The sequence below is a fragment of the Eschscholzia californica genome, unplaced genomic scaffold (assembly GCF_041429995.1).
Source record: "Eschscholzia californica isolate CP2 unplaced genomic scaffold, dmEscCali1.0.p SCAF_6, whole genome shotgun sequence".
Lineage (NCBI taxonomy): Eukaryota > Viridiplantae > Streptophyta > Magnoliopsida > Ranunculales > Papaveraceae > Eschscholzia > Eschscholzia californica.
This window is the reverse complement of record NW_028238483.1, coordinates 27,115,274-27,136,034: the sequence shown is the minus strand read 5'-3', so window position 1 is coordinate 27,136,034 and position 20,761 is coordinate 27,115,274. Positions and strand designations below refer to the sequence as shown.

The 20,761-nt window shown below is 32.9% G+C and overlaps 2 protein-coding genes across 3 annotated transcripts; both read right to left on the bottom strand.

Annotated features, from left to right (window-relative positions):
* Positions 1-6,335: 6,335 nt before the first annotated feature.
* LOC147533046 (BAT2 domain protein) lies at positions 6,336-12,216 on the bottom strand. Its single transcript, XM_086647466.1, has 9 exons — positions 11,867-12,216; positions 10,984-11,184; positions 9,653-9,750; positions 8,796-8,865; positions 8,508-8,708; positions 8,168-8,424; positions 7,326-7,416; positions 7,019-7,235; positions 6,336-6,784 (listed from the first exon to the last, which is right to left on the bottom strand). Exons 1-9 carry the CDS (start codon positions 12,017-12,019, stop codon positions 6,573-6,575), a joined length of 1,500 nt encoding a protein of 499 aa, XP_086503592.1. The 5' UTR covers positions 12,020-12,216; the 3' UTR covers positions 6,336-6,572.
* A 3,183-nt stretch (positions 12,217-15,399) lies between these two features.
* On the bottom strand, positions 15,400-19,478 carry GA3 (GA requiring 3). Of its 2 annotated transcripts, XM_086650966.1 has the most exons (9): positions 19,079-19,358; positions 18,946-18,976; positions 18,696-18,856; positions 17,294-17,455; positions 17,021-17,161; positions 16,669-16,926; positions 16,418-16,579; positions 16,126-16,320; positions 15,400-15,896 (listed from the first exon to the last, which is right to left on the bottom strand). In XM_086650966.1, the coding sequence occupies exons 1-9, from the start codon at positions 19,097-19,099 to the stop codon at positions 15,585-15,587; spliced, it is 1,443 nt and encodes a 480-aa protein (XP_086507092.1). In that variant the 5' UTR covers positions 19,100-19,358; the 3' UTR covers positions 15,400-15,584. The 2 variants fall into 2 exon arrangements, with proteins under 2 accessions (XP_086507092.1, XP_086507091.1); XM_086650965.1 differs by having other exon boundaries at positions 18,946-19,478.
* Positions 19,479-20,761: the final 1,283 nt, after the last annotated feature.

Below are 20,761 nucleotides of genomic sequence, written 5' to 3'. Positions count from 1 at the left end.
AGGGACATGACTATCCTGGCCCAAAATTTCCTCCCAAATTTCCCGCCCAATTTTAGAGCCAATTTTTTACCCATCCCATCAAGTCAGACTCCAGGTTAATAACCCAAGACCCACCCTTTACTCTTTCAACCAATTTCTCTTTCAGCCAAGAGATTCACTTCTTTTCTCTCTCTCTCTCTCTCTAAAAAAATCTTCACTCTCTTTTTCCTTTTCGATTTTAAGCTCAACTCTCCATCTTCTCTCTCAAAAAACCAAATGAAATAGAAAAAAACATAGATTATCTAACAAATTTTGTTAGGGTTCCGGATCGAAAAGGCAAACTTCATCGATTCTAACATGAAAAAACTAGGGTTTTGTCGGTTCCGGTGAGAATCACCTTTGTACTTGCCGCCGGTTGAGAAGTAACTCTCTGAAAGGTATAAAAGAGTTGTTTATGTTGAAATTGACAAGATTTTTGTTCGCATTTAAACCCCCAAATGTTTCGTTTCGTGTAAGTAACTTCATAGTTAGGGTTTTTTACTCGATTTTTAGGAGAAAAATAAATATTTGTTGTTGAATATTTCAGATCTTCATCATGTTTTGCTGTGTTTTTTGTGTAAACTTATCAGAGATGTATCTTTGATTTTGTATTCCTTTGTTTTTTAAATCTAGATTTTGTTCTTCAAAAGTATTTGATATGTAGAAATATTTAGGTGTACCCAGAACACATTTGATATGTTTTAACAAATTTTTGTTTATTTTGGATGGTTTGTTCTTCAGATCTACATATAAAAATCCCTGTGATGTAAACATTTCTAGTTTTTGTGTAACTTTGTGGTAAACATTTCTGGTTTGTTGTTCAGATCTACAAATTTTATTTCTTTTGGCTGGTTTGTTCTTCAAAACCACTGTACATGTGTACACAAGTTTTACATGTGTGAACATATAAGTTGTTTACATGAAGAAAAGTCATATTTTCTAGAACACACAAAGATGTGTTATAAACAATTTCAGATTTGTTTAGACGTATGGTTTTGTGCATGTTGTTTTCTTAAGTGTTTGTAACATCTAGTTTTATGCAGAATCTTAAAAAAGATGTTTCGTTTCGTGTAAGTAACTTCATAGTTAGGGTTTTTTACTCGATTTTTAGGAGAAAAATAAATATTTGTTGTTGAATATTTAAGATCTTCATCATGTTTTGCTGTGTTTTTTGTGTAAACTTATCAGAGATGTATCTTTGATTTTGTATTCCTTTGTTTTTTAAATCTAGATTTTGTTCTACAGAAGTATTTGATATGCAGAAATATTTAGGTGTTCCCAGAACACATTAGATGCGTTTTAACAAATTCTTGTTTATTTTGGATTATTTGTTCTTCAGATCTACATATAAAAATCCCTGTGATGTAAACATTTCTGGTTTTTGTGTTACTTTATGTTAGATTTATTCCTATTCTTCGTTTTCAAAACTTGAGGGTTTGTTTTTAAAAAACCACAATACATTTATAAACAAGTTTACATGTTGAAAATATTTTGGGTTCTGTTTCAAACATTCCTAGTTTTGTTCATTTTGGGTTCGTTTTCAGACATTTTGGGTTATGTTAAAGACATTCTGGGTTCCGTTTCAAACATTTATGATTTTGTTGTAGTTATTTCAGGGTACTGTCCCAGACATTCAGGGGTTTGTTGGTGAATTTTGGGTTCTGTCTCAGACATTCAGGTGTTTGTTGGGGAATTTTGGGTGTTTTACTGGGTAACAAAGATTTTGTTATTCGTTTAGAATTTTGGGGGTTTTGGAAACAATTAAAATTATGTTGAAGATATTTTGGGCTCTGTTTCAAATATTTATGGTTTTGTTGACGACATTTTGGGTTTGTTTTTTAGATATTCGGGAGAATATTGATGATTATTGAATGTTTTACTTGGTAAAAAAAACTTGTGTTCTTCGTTTAGCATTTTGGGGGATTTTGGAAACATTTACAGTTATGTTAAAGACATTTTAGGTTCTGTTTCAAACATTTACGGGTTTGTTGTTGTTATTTTGGGTTATATTCCAGACATTCAGTGGTTTGTTGAAGAATTTTGGATTTTTACTGTGTAAAAAAACTTTTCTTCTTTGTTTAGCATTTTGGGGGCTTTGGGAAACATTTAAAAATATGTTGAAGATATTATGGTTTCGGTTTCAAACATTTATGGTTTTGTTGACGATTTTTTGGATTCGTTATCAGACATTCGGGGGAATATTGGTGATTTTTTAGTGTTTTACTTGGTAGAAAAACTTTATTTATTCGTTTAGCATTTTGGGGGGTTTTGGAAACATTTACAGTTATGTTAAAGACATTTTGGGTTCTGTTTCAAAGATTTACGGTTTTGTCGTACTAATCTTGGGTTATGTCCATGACATTCAGGGGGTTTGTCGTACAAATGATTATATGCAGTAGGAATACGGAAAAATGCTCCAGACATTAAAACGAATGTTATCAGCATTTCTAAAAATGTTTAGAAGAAGTGGAAAATGTTGAAGATATTCTCATTCAGAATGAATCCCGAATATGAAGAGCAAATATATTCATTTAACAATTGATAAGTAAAAAAAGAATCTAAACAAACATGTTTGTGTTTGGAAAAGTGAATTCATGTTGCATGAAAAACTTAATATTTGGTTGGAGCATATGTTGAAGTTGTAAATTGAGGAACTCTATTTTGAACGATCTCTATTTTGAAGTTGCCAATTTGCTTCAAGCCAAAACTAATTTGTTCGGAAATATTTGTGAGGTTGTAAATTTGCTTGAAGCATATATGAATTTGTTCAGAATTAGAAAATTATTGAGAACAACCAAAGATTTGTTCAAACACATTTTTGAAGTTGTAAATTTTCTTCATGCAAAAACTAATTTGTTCGGAAATATTTTTGAGGTTGTAAATTTCTTTCGAGCATATATGAATTTGTTCGGAAATAAATAAATTATTGAGAACAAATCTTTGAAGTTGTAAATTTTCTTCATGCAAAAAAATAATTTGTTCGGAAATATGTTTGAGGTTGAAAACTTTCTTGGAGCATATATGAATTTGTTCGGAATTACAAAATTATTGAGAACAACCAAAGATTTGTTCAAACACATTTTTGATGTTGAAAATTTGGTTGGAACAAAACCTAATTTGTAGGGAAATAACTTTGACGTTATAATAATATACTCGAACACAAAACTAAATGTTAGAGAGTTCAGAAATAAAAGTTAAAACATCTAAAAATTAGGTAGAAGGCAAAATAGATAATATTCATAACAAAATATTGTGGACAATCACAAAGGATAATTTGTCTTCCATATTCACTTGAAGAACCAACTTTTCACTGAATTGTAACAATCTTGTCTCCTCTTCACTCTCTGGTTCCAGCTCCTCCTTAACCTTGAAGAACATATAAACGATTTTATTATCTGAACAAAGTAAAATATTTTACAAAATATATGTCATATTATCTGAACATATTAAAATATGCTTCATGCACAACAGGACAAATATTGGCTAATGCAGACAAAGTTTCGTATGCAAGTAACATATTTTAGGTATTCCAAAACATATCTGAATATGTTTACATCGAAAAAGAAATTGACTCATCCAAATGGAAACATATCTGAATTTGTTGAAATCCAAAAAGAAATTGTTTTTGAAAATACCTGATTTGCTTTCAGCACATCAATTTCTTTCTTCAAACCTGCAAAGAAGTATAATAAAACATGAAATCTGAAAAACATGAAACATCAACGAAAACATACAGATGAATAAGAAAGTTTTATCAAAACGAAATTTCAGAAAGAAAAAGTTCAAAGAAAAAATGGAAAAGGTTCAATGAAAGGAAGGTGCAATGAAGATGAATCTAGAAAGAGAAAGTTTAAAGAAAATATGATGAAGATGAGATGAAGAAAGAAACCAAAGAAACTTTATGTTTTCGAAAATGTGGTTGTGCAAAGAATAAACCTAACTAAGTGACAAAAACAAATTTTATGCATCATGATTCAAATACAATGTTCTTAAAAAGAATAATTTTTAAGTGAAAACCCCACTGAATATTTTCTAGTTCTTAACACAACAATATATGCTTCAGAAAGCATAAAAGAATATGAACAAAAAAGTTTGTGTTTGTAGAAATGAAAATATGTTTCGTGAAATTTATGCAAAACAAAAAGCAACTTTCTGAGTTCCCTCAAAAATATAAAGAAAAGTAATGTGTTTAAACTGGACAACATAACATATTAGGTTTTGCTTAGGACATAACTTGGTGTATAACGAAAGATGAGTTTAAAAACCAAACAAATATTATGAAAACAGAAAACATGAATTCACAAAAAGGAAAATGAAACATGAAATCTTTATCATCAAAATTTTAGAGAGAGAAAGTTTAAAGAAAAAAATGGAAAAGAAATGAAGAACAAAGAAGGTTCAATGAACAAAACATGGTGTTGATGATAAAGATGATGAAGATGAACACAAAATGGAGTTGATGATAAAGATGATGAAGATGAACAAAAAATGGTGTTGATGATGAAGATGAACAAAAAATGATTTTGATGATAAAGATGATGAAGGTGCAATGAAGATGAAGATGCTTAAAATGGTTTCTACAACAAATTTAAAATGCTTAAAACATATATCAATCTTTGTAAGACACAAAATCTAAATTTTTGTCGTAACATCTATAAAAATAAGTAAATATTTTTGAGTTTGCTCACTGTAATAAGAACGTACTGACGACATATTTAAAAATGCTTAGAACAAAAGTCAATCTGTTTGTTGAAAATCAACATGTGCTAAAAACGTAATTTTTAGAGAGAGAAACTGAAAAGTAGATCTAAAAGTGTACATTTGTTTTCTTAGAAAAAAAAATTTGTGGATCTTTTTCACTATGTTAGAAGAAAATTAGACAAAAAACTAAAGATGTAGATAGTTTGTAGAAAGTTTAAAAAAAAACTTTGAAAAATGATTTTGAATGCAAAAAAAATGAATAATATAGAAATTTGAAGAAGATAGATTGAAAAGAGAGAAATAGAAAAAGATGGATGATGCACAATACATCTGTTGCTTGTATGATGATGAAGATTAAAGAAGAAGAAGAAGATGAATATTAAGAAAGATGGAGATGAAGATTAAAGAAGATGGAGATTAGAGATGAGTACATCAAAGAAGATGAAACATTAAAGAAGATGAAGATGAAATCATACCGGTAGTTCAACGGTCGGACTTCGTTTCCGACAAAACCAATTTCATGTCCGATCACCCAATTCCGGTAGAGAGAGAGAGTACACTGTTGAGTGTAGAGAGAGCAAGGAGAAAATGAAATTTTGGTTGAATAATAGAAAGAGAGTGAAAGAGGTTATATATATATAAGGGTAAAAGAGGGATTATCTAAATATGTTGCTTACTAGAGATGGGCAAAAAGCACATTGGGATCCAAAATTGGGTTTGATTAGGATTTATTTTTGAAAAAATGGGTTTTATAAGTAATAATAATCTATGGTGGGCCAAATCTTAGTTAAAGGCCCATTTTTTGGACTTTTGAGTAAAAAATTCTATTTTTGATGTGGTAGGGATTGAATATGTCATCTATTCATGCACAAACATAATTAGTACTCCCAACTATAATACCTAACAAGTTCCCTCTTTTACATACTTGTCAATACAACAATTTATATTCCAATCTTTCAGGTCATAGCTAAGAAACTTTTTAGTAAGGATCGTCATTTCTCGTGTCTGTTCTTAATTTCTGAGCAGAAATCATGGTAAGCAAATATTATCTCTCAACCTGTTTCCCCGCTTCTTCGGGTTTTTCATGTGAAACCTAGGTGGTAACATTTGTGTCTCCCCTTTCCCTTTTTTTTTCTGCTGGGTTGTTACCATGCATCAAAGCTATGTTCTTTCTCCTTCCCATCCTCCAGGATCTTCCAACTTAGCTAACATCTAGGTTAGTGAATTTCCCTTTCGATCGGAATCCTCAAACTTATATACATCCAAAATCAACCATGAGACGAGCCGAACAAAAGTCAACCATGAGATGAGTCAAACAAATACAAACATCTAGTAATCAAGGTCGAGTCACAGATTTCAAAACTAGCCTCAGAAATTACTACTCAAGTCTTGCTAATCACCCTTTAATTACTACGAAAAAGGAGACCGGATATTACAATTTCTGTTGCCAAAAACCACATTAAAAAATTAGCCAAAATCGAACTTTTTCATTTTTGAAGTAAACTTCGGTTGGATCGCGACGATAACATTCTACATTTCTACTATAGTTCTCTTCTTGTAAATCTCTACAACATTAAAAAGCACTTGAAATTTTTAATATAATCCAGCCGAGCAGATAACAAAAACACTAGTATATTGGAAATCATCATTGAACTTTGGAACATAACGAGGAAATGCCTCTCTTTAGTTTGCTAACTTAAAATTATAGCAGTCATCCACAGAGGCTTCGACACAAACACAGTTGAAGTCGAGATACCGACTCAGTTCAACAGTAAGACGAAGTAACTATTTACATATAAAAACTAACTAAATTTAATAAAAGTCGTCTGAGTCAGGACAGGTTTCACTGGATCTTAAGCAGTGGGCATGGAGGTAGAAAGGATTACAAATGCCAAGTATTGGAGTCCCTCCTGGATTTTGTCCACAGCTGTAGTCTGATCAGAACGGAGATGGTCAGAGATGGCGTTGCCTTTCTCCTGAACTGAAGTTTGCGGAAGGCCATCATGTGCATTTGCTGTAGCTCCCTTTATAGCAGCTTGATAAGCTTCAACTACATCTGATATACCTGAGAATGTACGGAAAAACAGATGAATCGACGGGAACAGCAAATTATGAACCGAAAAAGAAAAATATTACTAAACCCATCTCAATATCGTTCAATTGCTCAACTTAAATAATCGTGAGCCTTCTAGATAAATTGTGTAGAATCATATTATATAGGAGTAAGAATTATGAACTGAGATGGATATATTATTAATGTTCTTAAGAATAAAAGAAAGATTCATGTACGATAATTCACCTGTGATGAAGCTGTTTGAAACTGCTTCAACATCTCCAGTCATTGTTTGTGTTTTAGATCTGATGAGCTTGGCTCTTGCAACAGAATCTTCCGGCCAGTCAATTTTCATATCTTCCTGCTGTACTTCTTCGTTTTGTGGTTTAGTTGCAGTAGATATAATAGATTTTCCTAACATGAAGAGTTGAGACACTGCAACGCTGCATAACTCTGAGAGTCTCTGTATGAGAATTATAAATTAGCACTCTAAAGAGTAATAAGAACTCGAAACACCAAAAATAACAGAGAAATATTTAAAGATGTCTCATACATGGACCCCCTCGGAGTGAATATTCTCAAGTCTACCAGCAGTTCGCTGAATTATTTCATTTGCAGCAAGCCCAGCAAGGCTAGTTGTGAACCTGCATAAAATCAGGATCATCTATCATGATCAGTGCTAAAAGTGGGCCATATTCGCAATATCTTTGTAATTGCAGTTTTAGCTTCTGAACCTTGAAGAAATTATATGTAAATGACAAGTTACTGACTAGGGTGAGAACCCGATGCATGAAAAGAAGGGAAGAGACCAACATTTTATGACAGTTTGCATCTGAACATATTTAGGCAAACAATCCCGAAACAGCGCATATTTACGAAAGGAAACAGGCAACAAATGCAAGCAAAATGACCAGTAGAAAGGAAAATGAAATTTTAATTCAACCATTTCATGCCAGGCAAGTCAGAAAGAAAGTTTCAGTCAAGTGGAACTGACAAATGGCAGGACGATGGATATCTACTGGTGATTTGTTGTGGGGATGTCCTCACCATGTAGGTCTTCTCTACCAAAAGCATCTTATTCTAAGCAGTAAGCTGGACTTTGGATACCAGGACCACGTCAAGGGAACTACTTGTCAAGTAAGTTAGGTTGAAATTTTCAACTACAGAGGAAGAGTGGGTTTAACTCTTTTGCACAAAAATGTAAGCATATCAGGGAAGAAATGATATAAGATGCCTGATGCATACTTTGTAGTTTCCTCTCCTATTTATTTTTCTATCCTATGTCTTGTAATATGACTGCCTAATGACCTTCGCAATATAATTTCTAATTGTTGAAATATTCAAATAAATAAATAAATAAACAAACAAGAACACCGTAACCGAGAAGTATTTTACCCAGCAGCCATATCAGCAGCCTTACTGACACTTGAATCACGTAAACTCTTCATTTCATCGCCACTACCTTCTTCTACAGTCTCAATTTTCTTCCCTTTGTCAGAGTCCTGAGGACTTGAATCAATTTCGGTGTCCAAACTGAAAATTTGCTGGATCTGTTTAAGCTTTCCCTCATAAAAGGACTTCTGTTCTGAAGATAACTTCGCTTTCTTTCGGTTAAATAACAATGCATAATGACTAGAGAGTGCCTCAAGTTCCTGATATAAGCAACTTCTAAACCTTAGTAACAGTTTAGTTATTTTCGCAACTACAAAAATCTTATAAACCAAAGACTCATTACCTCGAGCTGCTCAGGACCCCCATAAATATAGAAGCACCTGTCAAAAGTAACTTCCTCAAACAATTGTTCTTCATCTGCTTGTTGATCAGCTTCAGGATTATTTTCAACTTCCATACCAGTTTCAGTAATCAGTAGGTCCATAGTCTCCTTGCCTACACGCTCAAGTACTTGGATTCCTTTAGCTGTAAATGCTTTTCCAGTCTGTATAACAAGATTCACAAAGTTTGGAATAAAAAACCCACAATATTTACAAAGAGGAAATAATGAGTAGAAATGTAGAAGGTGTACCTCTAATATAGATGGGGCAACAGAACCAGCAGGCATACCAGTAGCAATGTTTGCAGCTGAACTCTCTAGCCTGAAAATATACATTTAAAAGATTGATATGAATAAACCGTCATGACTAACTCAGATTACCAACTTCATTTAGAAACTAAAAGCAGAGCCTTCAAGCAACAAGCTTCCACACTCATCCCCAAAATTTTGCTTATGGGAGAATCTGGTGGTGCTATACGAGGAATAAAACACTTTTTAATACCATTTAGAAAACAGTTTGTGCAGAGTATAGAAGTCGCCCCCACAAGACTTTACTCAAAACAATGAGAGATAAGCACCATAAGATGATTACAAAATTAAAACAAGGCTCCTGGAAGAAAAAATCCTATGAGTTAAGGCAGGAAAACATTTTCAATGGTCATAAACACAAAATACTTGCTATGAATTTGTCAAAATGTGGTCAATCTAAAAAGAGATTTGTTTTTTGGTTCTCTCCTACAGGTTGTCTAAATTGACCACGTTATATATATCCGGGTTGTGGGCTGCTCAACAATCTCAAAATATTTATCTAATGGCCCAAAGCAAAGGGAACTAATTTCAACTATCTCTTAACATAGCACCAGCCACCCAGTACATAACTAACCACCATCTCTAACAGCACCACCCAGTTCAGGGTTTAGACATGAATAATAAAATGAATTTATATTCAAAATCACAGGAAAGTGCCAGTTCGTCGCGCGGTTCACCTAGTAAAGATAAAAACAGAAAAGATTCACCAGGAAAGTAAGTTTTTGACTCTTTAATCAACTCAACATAGGAACAAAATGAAGCAATAAGTCGTCTGCCAGAGAATCTAGTATTTCACATACTTGTGGACTAACTCTGAACCCCCTTTCCATGCACTGCCTAGTGCCTGCCATGCACCTGAGGCAAGGTTCTCCACACCGCTGTCAAAAGCCTTGAGACCCTGCAAATATGTGATAGAAAATTCAAGACCCAAAACCTATTGTGCGGAAATATAAGAACTGGTATAGATAGCCATGAATCTAATTCACTTACGGAGTGCAAACTTAAACTCGTACCCAACAAGTTGCAGGAAAAGATGAAAAGAAACTACAGAATAAATTTCACCCTCAACAGAAGCCCGTAAAAAAGGAACTGTTTATTCAAAATAACCTAATCTTATAGTCTCCAAAAGTTATGAAATCAAAAGAATATATACAAGAAAATAGCATGTTGCAGCAAATACCAGTGTCTAGGAAACAATTTCCACCTAGAGGTGATAGGTTTAAAAGCAAGGCTTAAGTCAATCTAGAATATAAAACACAACAAAGATCATGAACATGATACATAAATAAAGAAAACATTACAAAGTTTGCTACTTCACTACAATAATGTCAAGTCAAATAAAGTCTTTAAGTGTTTCGCAAACAAAAGATTAATCAATGTGCTTCATGGCGTAAACTCCAGATCATATAAAATAATACAGTTCACACTAAAAAGCTACATCATAGGATTGAAACAAAGCTCAATCTCATTAATCAAATGTATGTACCTCAATCCTCATAAAAACTACTGGTGCTCATTTAAGAATTGTTCTTAACACGTCTTATAGGTATTACTGTTTCATTAATTTGGTAAAAATCCAAAATCTACTCCTTTAACCTCTTTATATATTTTTTTTTCAATAATTAAACTAAAAACTTTTACATGTTTTAAATTTAAATACCAAACCAACTTCTGATCTCAATTTTTTTTCTAACTTTTGGTTTCGGTTTTAGCACACAGAATGAGGGCAGGCCTTGAGGCATACTGCTGTGAGCGATTGAGGCCTAAGCCTCAGATGTGAAATTTGTACCCCTTAGTTGCTCCCTTTATTCCATATGCCTTGAGAGGTTTCGTCAATTCACATAGACAATTCGTTTTAAACCTTGATAAATTACTAAATACAACTATTATTTCTATCGGAAAATCAAATTATGTCTATATTCATGTGCACACCGTCCTGCTGCCCCTGTTCTGCTTCATACAAGCTTTATGTATGATAAAGATGTCCTAGAATAGCTAAACCAATGCAGCAGCGAAATTTTTGAGAAACTGTAACTGTAAAGATATGATCATGTAAAAAAATATCCAAATTAAACAACATGCAAGCAGAGAATATTTTCTTAAAAGATTTAAACATTGTTCAAGTGGTTACCTGTCCCAACAGAGATTCCTCGCTCGCCTTCTCTAATTTTTCCAGAGCAGACTTCCGCAGCTTATTATCATCATTGTCATCATCATCATCGATATTTTCTGCAGGTTTCGTTTCGTCCGACTCATCTTCCTCCTTCAATGATTCCATTTCAGGAGTAGCAGATAGTACATCTCCTCCAATGCTCTTAGCAACTGCAGCTGCCTGATTCAATGAAACAGAATGAATATAACTTTATAGAACTGTAAAATCTTTCCAGCTTCAACTAGACTATTATTAGGTATTGACAGACTAGACCACAAACATTTTCACAATCGGAGACGGAAAATACACATCATGTCATTACAAACCACAATCTTTTCATCATTACTACATGGTAATTCTTATCTTCCTAAATATAAAAGAAACACAATATAGAGCACATGAAAATCATGAAAACAAAATAGAACATTGAAGCAGTACAGAAGTACCCGAATAGAGCTATAGATCATACTAGTTCAGTTTCAAGTTCTAATTTTTATCGAAATGAAGTCCGACCTTCTCTAGACTTGGATTATTTGGAATAGGAAACAATCTTACACCCAATAACTCAGACACATTTCATCTCTAATTACACTAACTAATTCTTCATCTGATCAAGATAAAAATCCGTAATTCTTCATTCGACCAATAAATAATGTAAAGCATCAAATCCCAGTGAAAAAAATCTTCAAATGTAAACCGAAAATCATCAAAACAATAAAGTTATGTACAAGAAGTTGGTAAACCCTAATAAATACTGGATCTTAAAGTAAAGGGTAGGGAAAATGAAATAGCATGATATACGAAAGATTCATTTCCTAACCCTAAATAAGGAAATTGGAGATATTGTATTAGGAATATATACATTGCGAGAGATCTCTTCAGCTGCAACAGAAGCGGCTTTCTGAAGATCGGATAGAACGGAGAGAGAAATTCCCCATCCTCCCCAACCACCACCTCCTCCTTTCTCTTCAACTTCTGCCTCTTTCGTGTTCGGTAATTTCTTATCGTCCTCCATTTGAGAGACTCTCTCTGTCTCTATTTTCTCACTCTAGATGTAATAGCGGTTTACAGTTTCTTCAAGTTTTTAAGTTCTATTTCGATCCGGTTGGTCTATCTCTTGTGTCTTGGTTAGTGTGTTGTTTCCGCCATCAACTCCATTCTAAATGGCCTAGTTAGGTCAAGTCTCGCATTTCTCATTATTATTTTTATTTTTTTAAATTGTTACCGTACCTCCACGAACCCGTGACCTATAAGGTGGAAGAGTAAGGGGGGGGGGGGGGGTAGTGGAGCGGGACTTTCACAGACTTTCATAGACAAAATGTTCCGTAGACATTTCAAGACATTTCGGATGAGTTATTATAGACAACATGTGTTCATAGACATTTTCAAGACATTGAGAGTTTGTAGACAAAATGTCTTTATAGACATTTCAAGACATTTGATCCATAGACAAAATGTCCTGGGGACATTTTAAGATCTTGAGTCCATTGACAAAATGTGTAATGCATATTATATTTGTGCTAATCAAAAATATATTTTTCGACTTTTGTAGACATCTGTGAATATTTGTGGACATTGATGGACATTTGGTAGACATTTATTATTTTAATATTATTATTATTATTTAATCACATGAAATAATATATTAATACTAACATTTCAAAAATATATTTTTCGACTTTCGTAAACATCTGTGAATATTTGTGGACATTGATGGACATTTGGTAGATATTTATTATTTTAATATTATTATTATTTTTTAATTACATGAAATAATATATTTATACTAACATTTCAAAAATATATTTTTCGACTTTCGTAGACATCTGTAAATATTGTGGACATTGATGGACATTTGGCAGACATTTACTATTTTAATACTATTATTATTGTTTAATCACATGAAATAATATGTTTATACTAACATTTCAAAAATATATTTTTCGACTTTCGTAGACATCTGTGAATATTTGTGGGCATTGATGGACATTTGGTAGACATTTATTATTTTAATATTATTATTATTGTTTAATCACATGAAATAATATATTTATACTAACATTTCAAAAATATATTTTTCGACTTTCGTAAACATCTGTGAATATTTGTGGACATTGATGGACATTTGGTAGACATTTATTATTTTAATATTATTATTGTTGTTTGATCACATGATAGACTTCAAATGTCTCTTGTTTTTTGAAAGACATTTTGGCTTCCAAATTTGTCCCAAATCCTTCACAAATTCATCAAACTATGAAGTCTACCAAAGTCTGGGACATATTTTGTCTACAATCGAATGCCTCGGACTTTCATAGGCTCTCAAATGTCTGGATTTGAATGCCTCAGACTTTCGTGGACTCTCAAATGTCTGGATTTGAATGCCTCAGACTTTCGTGGACTCTCAAATGTCTGGATTTGAATGCCTCAGACTTTCGCGGACTCTCAAGAGTCCGCGAAAGTCTTGCTCCACTACCCCCCCTAAATTTCTTACCGCATAATTCTAAATTGTGACCAACAAAAAATATCTGGGGTCCTTGCATGTATCCAATGGTCCAATTTGATTTACAAGACTATAGTTTAGTTTGTCGATCTTTAAAATGAATATTTCTTTTTTACTCTTCATTCTAAAAAGTTTTTCTCTATTTCTTTTGTCTTTCTTCTAGTCGGAGTCGGTCGAACATATGCTTGCAGCCTTCAACTTAAAATAAATTTGTCTCCATATTCTTTTTCTCGGACCCCTCTCTCTCTCTTCCGTCCCACTACCACCATCTCCTTCACTATGTTCATCTCTCTCTAGATTGAAAATCCCATGGTTCTCCAAGTGAGGTTTCATTTTGTGAAACCTCATGGCACTAAACTAAAAAAAGTTTTATGACAGATAGTCGGTCGGCTGGTTGCCAGAGACTTTTTCTTACGAGGAGAAAGATAAAGGGTTGGGAGGAAAAGCTTTCGAAATGAAAGGTAAAAAGGGTACACAATTTTGATTGTTAAGCTTGGCTAATAAAACAATAGGTCAAATTAAAATGTTGTACAGGTACGAGGACCAAATATTATAAATAATTAAAAATTAAGGATTAAATCTATATATGTTAAGTAGGGTTAATTTTGCTTTTTTCACACATTGGGGGCCAAAATGGAATTAACCCTTGTGTAAAGTCGAGTACACGTATTGTACGGTAAAATATTAACAGTTTAGCGTATCATCAATATTCTCTTAGAGCATCTGTAATGGGACACTCTATTAAACACTTCATCCATGAAGTTATTTTTAGAGACAATCTAAATTTAGATTGTCATCTTGATTGTGTCGAAGTGTTCAGAGCATCTCCAATGCAAAATTTTAAAAAGTTTTACGTTTCAAGATTCAGTTGAGATTCTCATTCATCTGTGACAAAATAAAGATCCTCCAATTTTTGTGCATCTCCAATACAAATCTCCAAAATTACTTTGTTTACTTATGTGACATGACCATTTTTGTCAACAAATATTAGTTATTTTTAAGATATATGAAGACTTGATTTCTATTCGTCTAATATTAAGAATGATTATTAGACGATTAGAGATATTTTAATATGACAATCTAGGAGCGTCTTCTTGAGATATCTCTAATTGACTACAACAACATTATCTTAGAGATCGAATCGAGTTTTTTATTAGAGAAAGTTTTTAAATAAAAATTCTAAAAATCTTATGTGTCACTTTAAGATTAGAAGATTGAATCATGCATTGAAGATGCTTTTATTGGAGAAGCTTTTGTTTAGAATTTCACTAAAATGTCCACCAAGAGAAAAGGTATTTTAGAGATCCCCATTTGACACCTAGGTCAAAATTTTTATAGTTTTTGTTGAGTGTCTGTGTTAGAGATGCTGTAGTAGTTGATAGACATTTCCTTAAGCTTTATGCATCAGAAATGGCAAAATTTTACATAACCATGCCACCATGAACAGGACAATAACCCTGCTGCAGAAATCTTTACTAGGCATCTAGACACCCAATGGAAGCTTGTGAAGTACTAAGGTTTTTTTTTTTTTATTAAAGTTGTGTGTTCGGTTTAATTATTTCTTTTTTTTTTTTTTTTGTTGAGGACGGTTTAATTATTTCTAGTTAGGAAAAGTCTTACAAGCTATAGTTGTGCTTGTTTTTTTTCGTAAGTCGGATCTGAAATCTCACTCTAGGTTTGAATTGACTCAAGTCGAATTTCAAAATGTTTGTTTTTTATCTTACTCGTATCATTATATGAATGAATGATTTGGGTTGATTTGAGTCAACAGATTCAGATTGAGTCACTGAAAAATAACACTGGAGGATCGTAGCGATATCAAGGGGTAACTCAACTTTCGGCTTAAGCAACATCTAAGTTATATCGCCACCAAAGCTCAAAGATATACCTAATTTATCAACTAACGGTAGCTATTAATTTTAGATGATTTCAAAAAAAAACAAAGAAATGTAACATCATTCAACCACAACAAACATGAATTTATTCATCTGCCTGCAGAAAGATAACTTCGACACGCTTGCAAAAGCTGAAAACTCTTAAGTCGGATTATTAAGTTCAGTAGAAATGTGGAGTATTTTTAATCTCTTGGAGTTAAGATGGCGAGCATCGGATTGAGTTTTTGAGTAGTGAGACTGACTGTATTGACATCTCCTTCCTCTCCTTTCTTCAATCCCCAATTGAAATCCTGGATGAATCTAGCAATTGCAGTGCAAGAAATCATCATGGCTTGCAAAGATCCTGCACAAACTCTCTTTCCTCCTCCAAATGCCATCGTTTTATAAAGATCGGCTGGATCATATTTGCTATCGAGAAATCTCTCTGGGTCCCACTTCTCAGGTTCGCTCCATTGTTTCTTGTCCATATTGCATCCGTAGATGTTTATCGCTATCTGCTCAATTTGGTCATAATGCAATTTTAGATCAATAGTTATGAAACACGAAATAGTAGAAGGACGAGAAATGCTTTTTTTCTCTAAGAGTTTGGATCAGAGTTTGACTCGGAAGATGATGTGTCATCTTCTTGTTTACATACTGAAGATAAGGATACTACGAATGTGAAGAAACTTTAAGTGATTGTAGCACTCCCTAGAAAGAGAAATTAACGGAAAGATTTCTCACCTCGCTCCCAGCAGGTATGTTGTAACCTCCTAGTTGAGTATCTTCATGAGCATATCTTAGAGGAATTATCGAGACAGGAGAATGCCTTCTGAGAGTTTCATGGAATATAGCACTTAAGTATGGAATCTCAGACAAATTCTCCTCTTTAAACTTGTTGTCTCCACAAACCTTTTCAATTTCGCGGTATAGGCGATCCTATTAGAAGAAAGAGAAGCCAGAAAAAATTAAAAATTTCAAAGAAATGAAAGACAGAGAAAGACGAATACGAAATACGAGTTCTTGAGGAAAATACCTGATGGTTTGGATTCTTTGCAAGTTCATACATAGCCCATTCTGTTGTTATCAGAGTAGTATCCGAAGCTTCGATAATTGTCTCCCAAATCAACATGGTAAATTCTTTTTCTGTAAGAGTTTTCCCTTCGGATAACAAGAAGTCCACATAACTATTCGACTCCTATCGAAGTTATAACATAATTTCGTCAAAGATTGTCCATAAAGAATAATTAATAATAAGAACAAATTGAGACTTTAGAAGGACTTTACCACTCCAGAAGAGATTCTTTTTTTCTGTTCGTCAATGAGCGCTTTCATCACTGCTTGCCTGCGCTTATCCATTCGCTGAATCTTCATTTCCCAAGTCTTATTAGGAATCCATCTCAAATATGGGAAGAAGTCTCTCCAATCCACCTCAATCGCTCCCATCATTGGATCAACCACAAGTACTTGAAAGATCTCCGCTTTAGACAAACTTGTCCCAAGCTCCTTCACATATATTGGAGACTCGACATCTTTACCTACAGCCTGAAAGTTCAATTCCCATCATTTACTTTTTAAGGATTTGAATTATTCTCTTTAGTCAATTTGCTTTAACATAAAGAAAACGGAAAAAACTTACTTGTTTCAAAGCTAAACCGAAAATTTCAGATTGGAATATGTTTCTGAGGTTTACAGGTTCAAGAGGTTTTTGCTTGGTACAGGTATGCAACTGCTGCAATATGTTCTCTATCATAATGTCTCTATGTCCACGATGTCGCTTCTGAATGATGAATGACATAGACATAATGAACCCAAAATTGACCACCATTAGTGCGAAAAAGTTTATTAGTGGTACATATATTATATATATAGTATGAGATATTAGGTTAATTTATAGTTATAGTTCTGAAACCTGAGCATTGGCTCCCAACATGCCGGTGAGTATATATCGTTTGACCATCTTATGGAATTCATTGTAGTCACTAGTAGCAACCATAGATTTATCAGCAGTAAGAATCGTCAGTGCTTTTGAAAGCTTCCTTGTTGAGATGGATGAGAATTTAGTCACCATTGCCTAACAAAAGCCGCACAAAATGAGATTTGTCAATACCAAAGTTAATGCACTAAAATTTACTTGCACCTACAAGTATGATAAAAACATACAACAAGGTAGTTGTGGTAACCAAATTGTTAAGGAAAAGTAATTGGAGGCTTTAGTGATAGATCTTTGAATCAAGTCATATTTTTAATACCTCTGCAAAAACATTAGAGCCAAGTTATGTGGTGGCGTTTGGGGGTGGTGATGTTATTGGCTCTAAACTTAGAGCTTGACAGGATGGACGCAACGGCTTGCTCGGTTTCTGAGTTTGACGAGTCAAACTGAGTCAAAATAGGCTTCAATTCCATCAGTGGTGGTACTAAAGAGGTGGTGATATTGTAATGGTTTGGTGAAGATCATGGGTCGCCCGTCGGCATGGTAAGGTGGAGAGGTTGTGGATTGGTGATGATTGTGGTAGTTTGCTGTAGGTGGTGGTCGTGTGGAATATAAAATTAGTGAATGGAGGTGGAAATTAAAATATGAGGTGAAATTTGGATTTCCCTTGAGAATTCGATTCCTAATAAACCAAGTAAACTCAAATCCTAACAAATTCAAAAATCTACATTTCTTACTTTGTTTTCTTAGTCGAAATATACACTAATGAATAATGGTAATCCAATAGTGAAGACTTTAATGTGGTCAAAGTTGCCTTCAGGACACATATTTTACTCAGACTTCAGATCACATGATAAGATATTCTTTTAAGGTAGAAATCTTGGGAATAATATAGTGAAAGAGGAAAAGAATTTATGACTTATCATGAGCCCTTAGGGCACAAAGTAGTAGGACCCTACTATAAAGTCTTTCAATTTTTAAGAAGTAAAAGTTCAACTATTCCATTGATGTTACCGATATCAAGATCTCTTTGTTAAAATGAATAGATTACTACTCAATTAGAGCGTGTTATATAGGAAAAATAAAAACTTTTATAAATCATAAGTTTCTTTCCCAAATGGGATTACCAAAAAATGAGGCTCTTAAAGTTGGTTTTTGGTAAATCTTTAATTTGGGCAATCACCATAGACACTAAGAACACAAAAAAAACACAAAAATAAGCCTCAACAAATCCTATAATATCAAAATTGATAATGACTCTGAGATTAACTTTAAGAATTTTGATCCCAAAAAATAAAGTTGATCCCAAGAAATGATAGGAAATCAAACAGGAATTAAGGAGAGAGAAAGTAAAAATATAGATCAAAGAAAAGAGAAAAACCTCTTTGACAACATCAGTTGAATTGAGGACAACAACAGTTGAAGCACCAGTTTTAATGGAGTAAATAGGACCATAAATTTCAGCCCACTTTGTGAATGTTTGATAGGGTTTCTTATCTTTGAGTTGCAGTAAATTCCCAAGTAAAGGTAACCCAGGAACAGCTACAAAATAAATTAAATCCCCAAATTAAAATTTCCCCCAATTCAAAATCAAAATTGAACAACTATAGCTAAAAGTTTGAAAACCTTACCAGGTAGAGATGAATTTTTTGAAGAAATGCCCTGTTTAGAGAGAGAAAGTTTAAAGATGAGAATCAAGAAAAGACCCACAACAATAGTGAAAATACCCATGGTAGAGAAATGTTGATTAAGAGTAGTGATTACTGAATTTGGAAAATTCTCCATGGTTTCTCTGCTACAAAATTATTGAAGAAAAGGTAAATGGAATTTGTGATATCTTTCTTTATATAATGGTTTAAGAGAGAGAGATTAGAGAGGGGAAATTAAATAGTGTGGAGAAATTGGAAGTTAGGATGATTTTTAAGTTTAAAGTTCTAATATACTGGAATAAGAAAACAAAGCAAGAAACGATGAATTTGTCGTTCAAATATGGAAGAAGCATCATTGAGATTCGAAAATTGTATTTGTATATATTTTCTTGTCTAAATATTGTTGCGAACCCATTTGGCCATTTATGAATTTTTGGACAAGCTTTTGTGTTTGCTGTCACTCTCTTCTTCCACCAGTACACCCAACAAAAGTTAGGTACTAGTGATCCATGTACACGTACATAGCAGCTATTAACAAAAAAAAATGTACACGTACATAGCAGAAGAAAAGGCCAATAGGGATAGAATTTTTGGGCTTATAGTTTAAAAACGGGTCCTAATAGTAGATATAGTCCTCTCTAATCTTATAAAGGGTCTTAAAACCAAAAAAGTAATATAAATGGATATCTAGTCTATTTGATCTCATCTAGAGAGAAAACACAAATCTCTAGATTATATATTAATTTATAATACATATACTAACCTTCTATATATATATATATATGAAATATGATTTACATTCTAAAATCAAAAATATATTTTTTTCCATTTTTATCTCCACGTTGTCTCTCCAATCACGTTTAAATTCAAAGTAACCACTATCTTCAATATCTTTCGTAACTAAAATATGGAAACTTTTCCTCTCTCTAAAAACGAAAGCTCCAATAAACCTCCATTAAACTCACAAACAACAGTACAAACCTCCATTGGCTCATCTTCATTAAAGCAGCAGTCTAAAAACCTCCATTGTTTATCAGGTTTTAAACTGTGAAACTCTTTGTTCAAACCATTGATAAGATCTAATATTGCTTCTCAGGTTAAAAAATCATATTCTCTCTCTCTAAAAACATCAGATTTTGACAGAAATCTTGTTTGAATCTATTTACCTTTGATTATTATTTTCATTAACATACTCGATTTGCTGTTTATTTTCTCTCTCTAAGATATTCATAACTGTTTATGATCTTGATGTTTAATCCTTCTCTACTGATTCCTTCAAATCGATTATGTTTTGTTTTCATCTGATTATTATATCATTTTTCATTAGATTTAGGTTTAAGTTTCTTGATTTTCTGATATTTCTTCACATCAGATCTTTGGTTTCGTACAATTTTATGAACCAAGTGTTATTTCGAACCTTTATCATAACATAATATACAATATAGGTAATTTACAGAAAATTTTCATACTTTCTAGTACATTACGCAAACATCTTCCGAACCATGTTTTTATAAGACGATGTAAAATACGCGTAATGTGTTATACATTATATATAATTTATAATAAATTCTAAAACATCGTATAATTAGACATAAATTATGTATTATTTATTTATCATTGCGCGTATTTTTCACACAAAACAGTAGCCTTGTTAAGCTTACCAAACTACTCAAAACCTTCAAATATTGTCAAAATTTGATAAACATTATACATAATTTACGGAACTGTACATTTAGTTTATAATACAATATATGATTTTTTTTTTTTTAATGTATGTGTATTTATGTGTGTAGATTTG

Bases quoted from the DNA above. Each gene is read 5' to 3' on its own strand.
- LOC147533046 (XM_086647466.1), bottom strand. From the start codon at position 12,019: ATGGAGGACGATAAGAAATTACCGAACACGAAAGAGGCAGAAGTTGAA. The intron at 8,866-9,652 runs GTATGTGAAATA...GTATATTTTCAG, and splicing joins GGTTCAGAGTTAGTCCACAA to GCTAGAGAGTTCAGCTGCAA. The intron at 7,236-7,325 runs GTATGAGACATC...ATTCTCATACAG, and splicing joins TTCACTCCGAGGGGGTCCAT to AGACTCTCAGAGTTATGCAG.
- GA3 (XM_086650965.1), bottom strand. From the start codon at position 19,099: ATGGAGAATTTTCCAAATTCAGTAATCACTACTCTTAATCAACATTTC. The intron at 17,456-18,695 runs GTTTTTCTCTTT...GGCTTTTGTTAG, and splicing joins CAACTGATGTTGTCAAAGAG to GCAATGGTGACTAAATTCTC. The intron at 16,580-16,668 runs GTAAAGTCCTTC...TAACTTCGATAG, and splicing joins AAAGAATCTCTTCTGGAGTG to GAGTCGAATAGTTATGTGGA.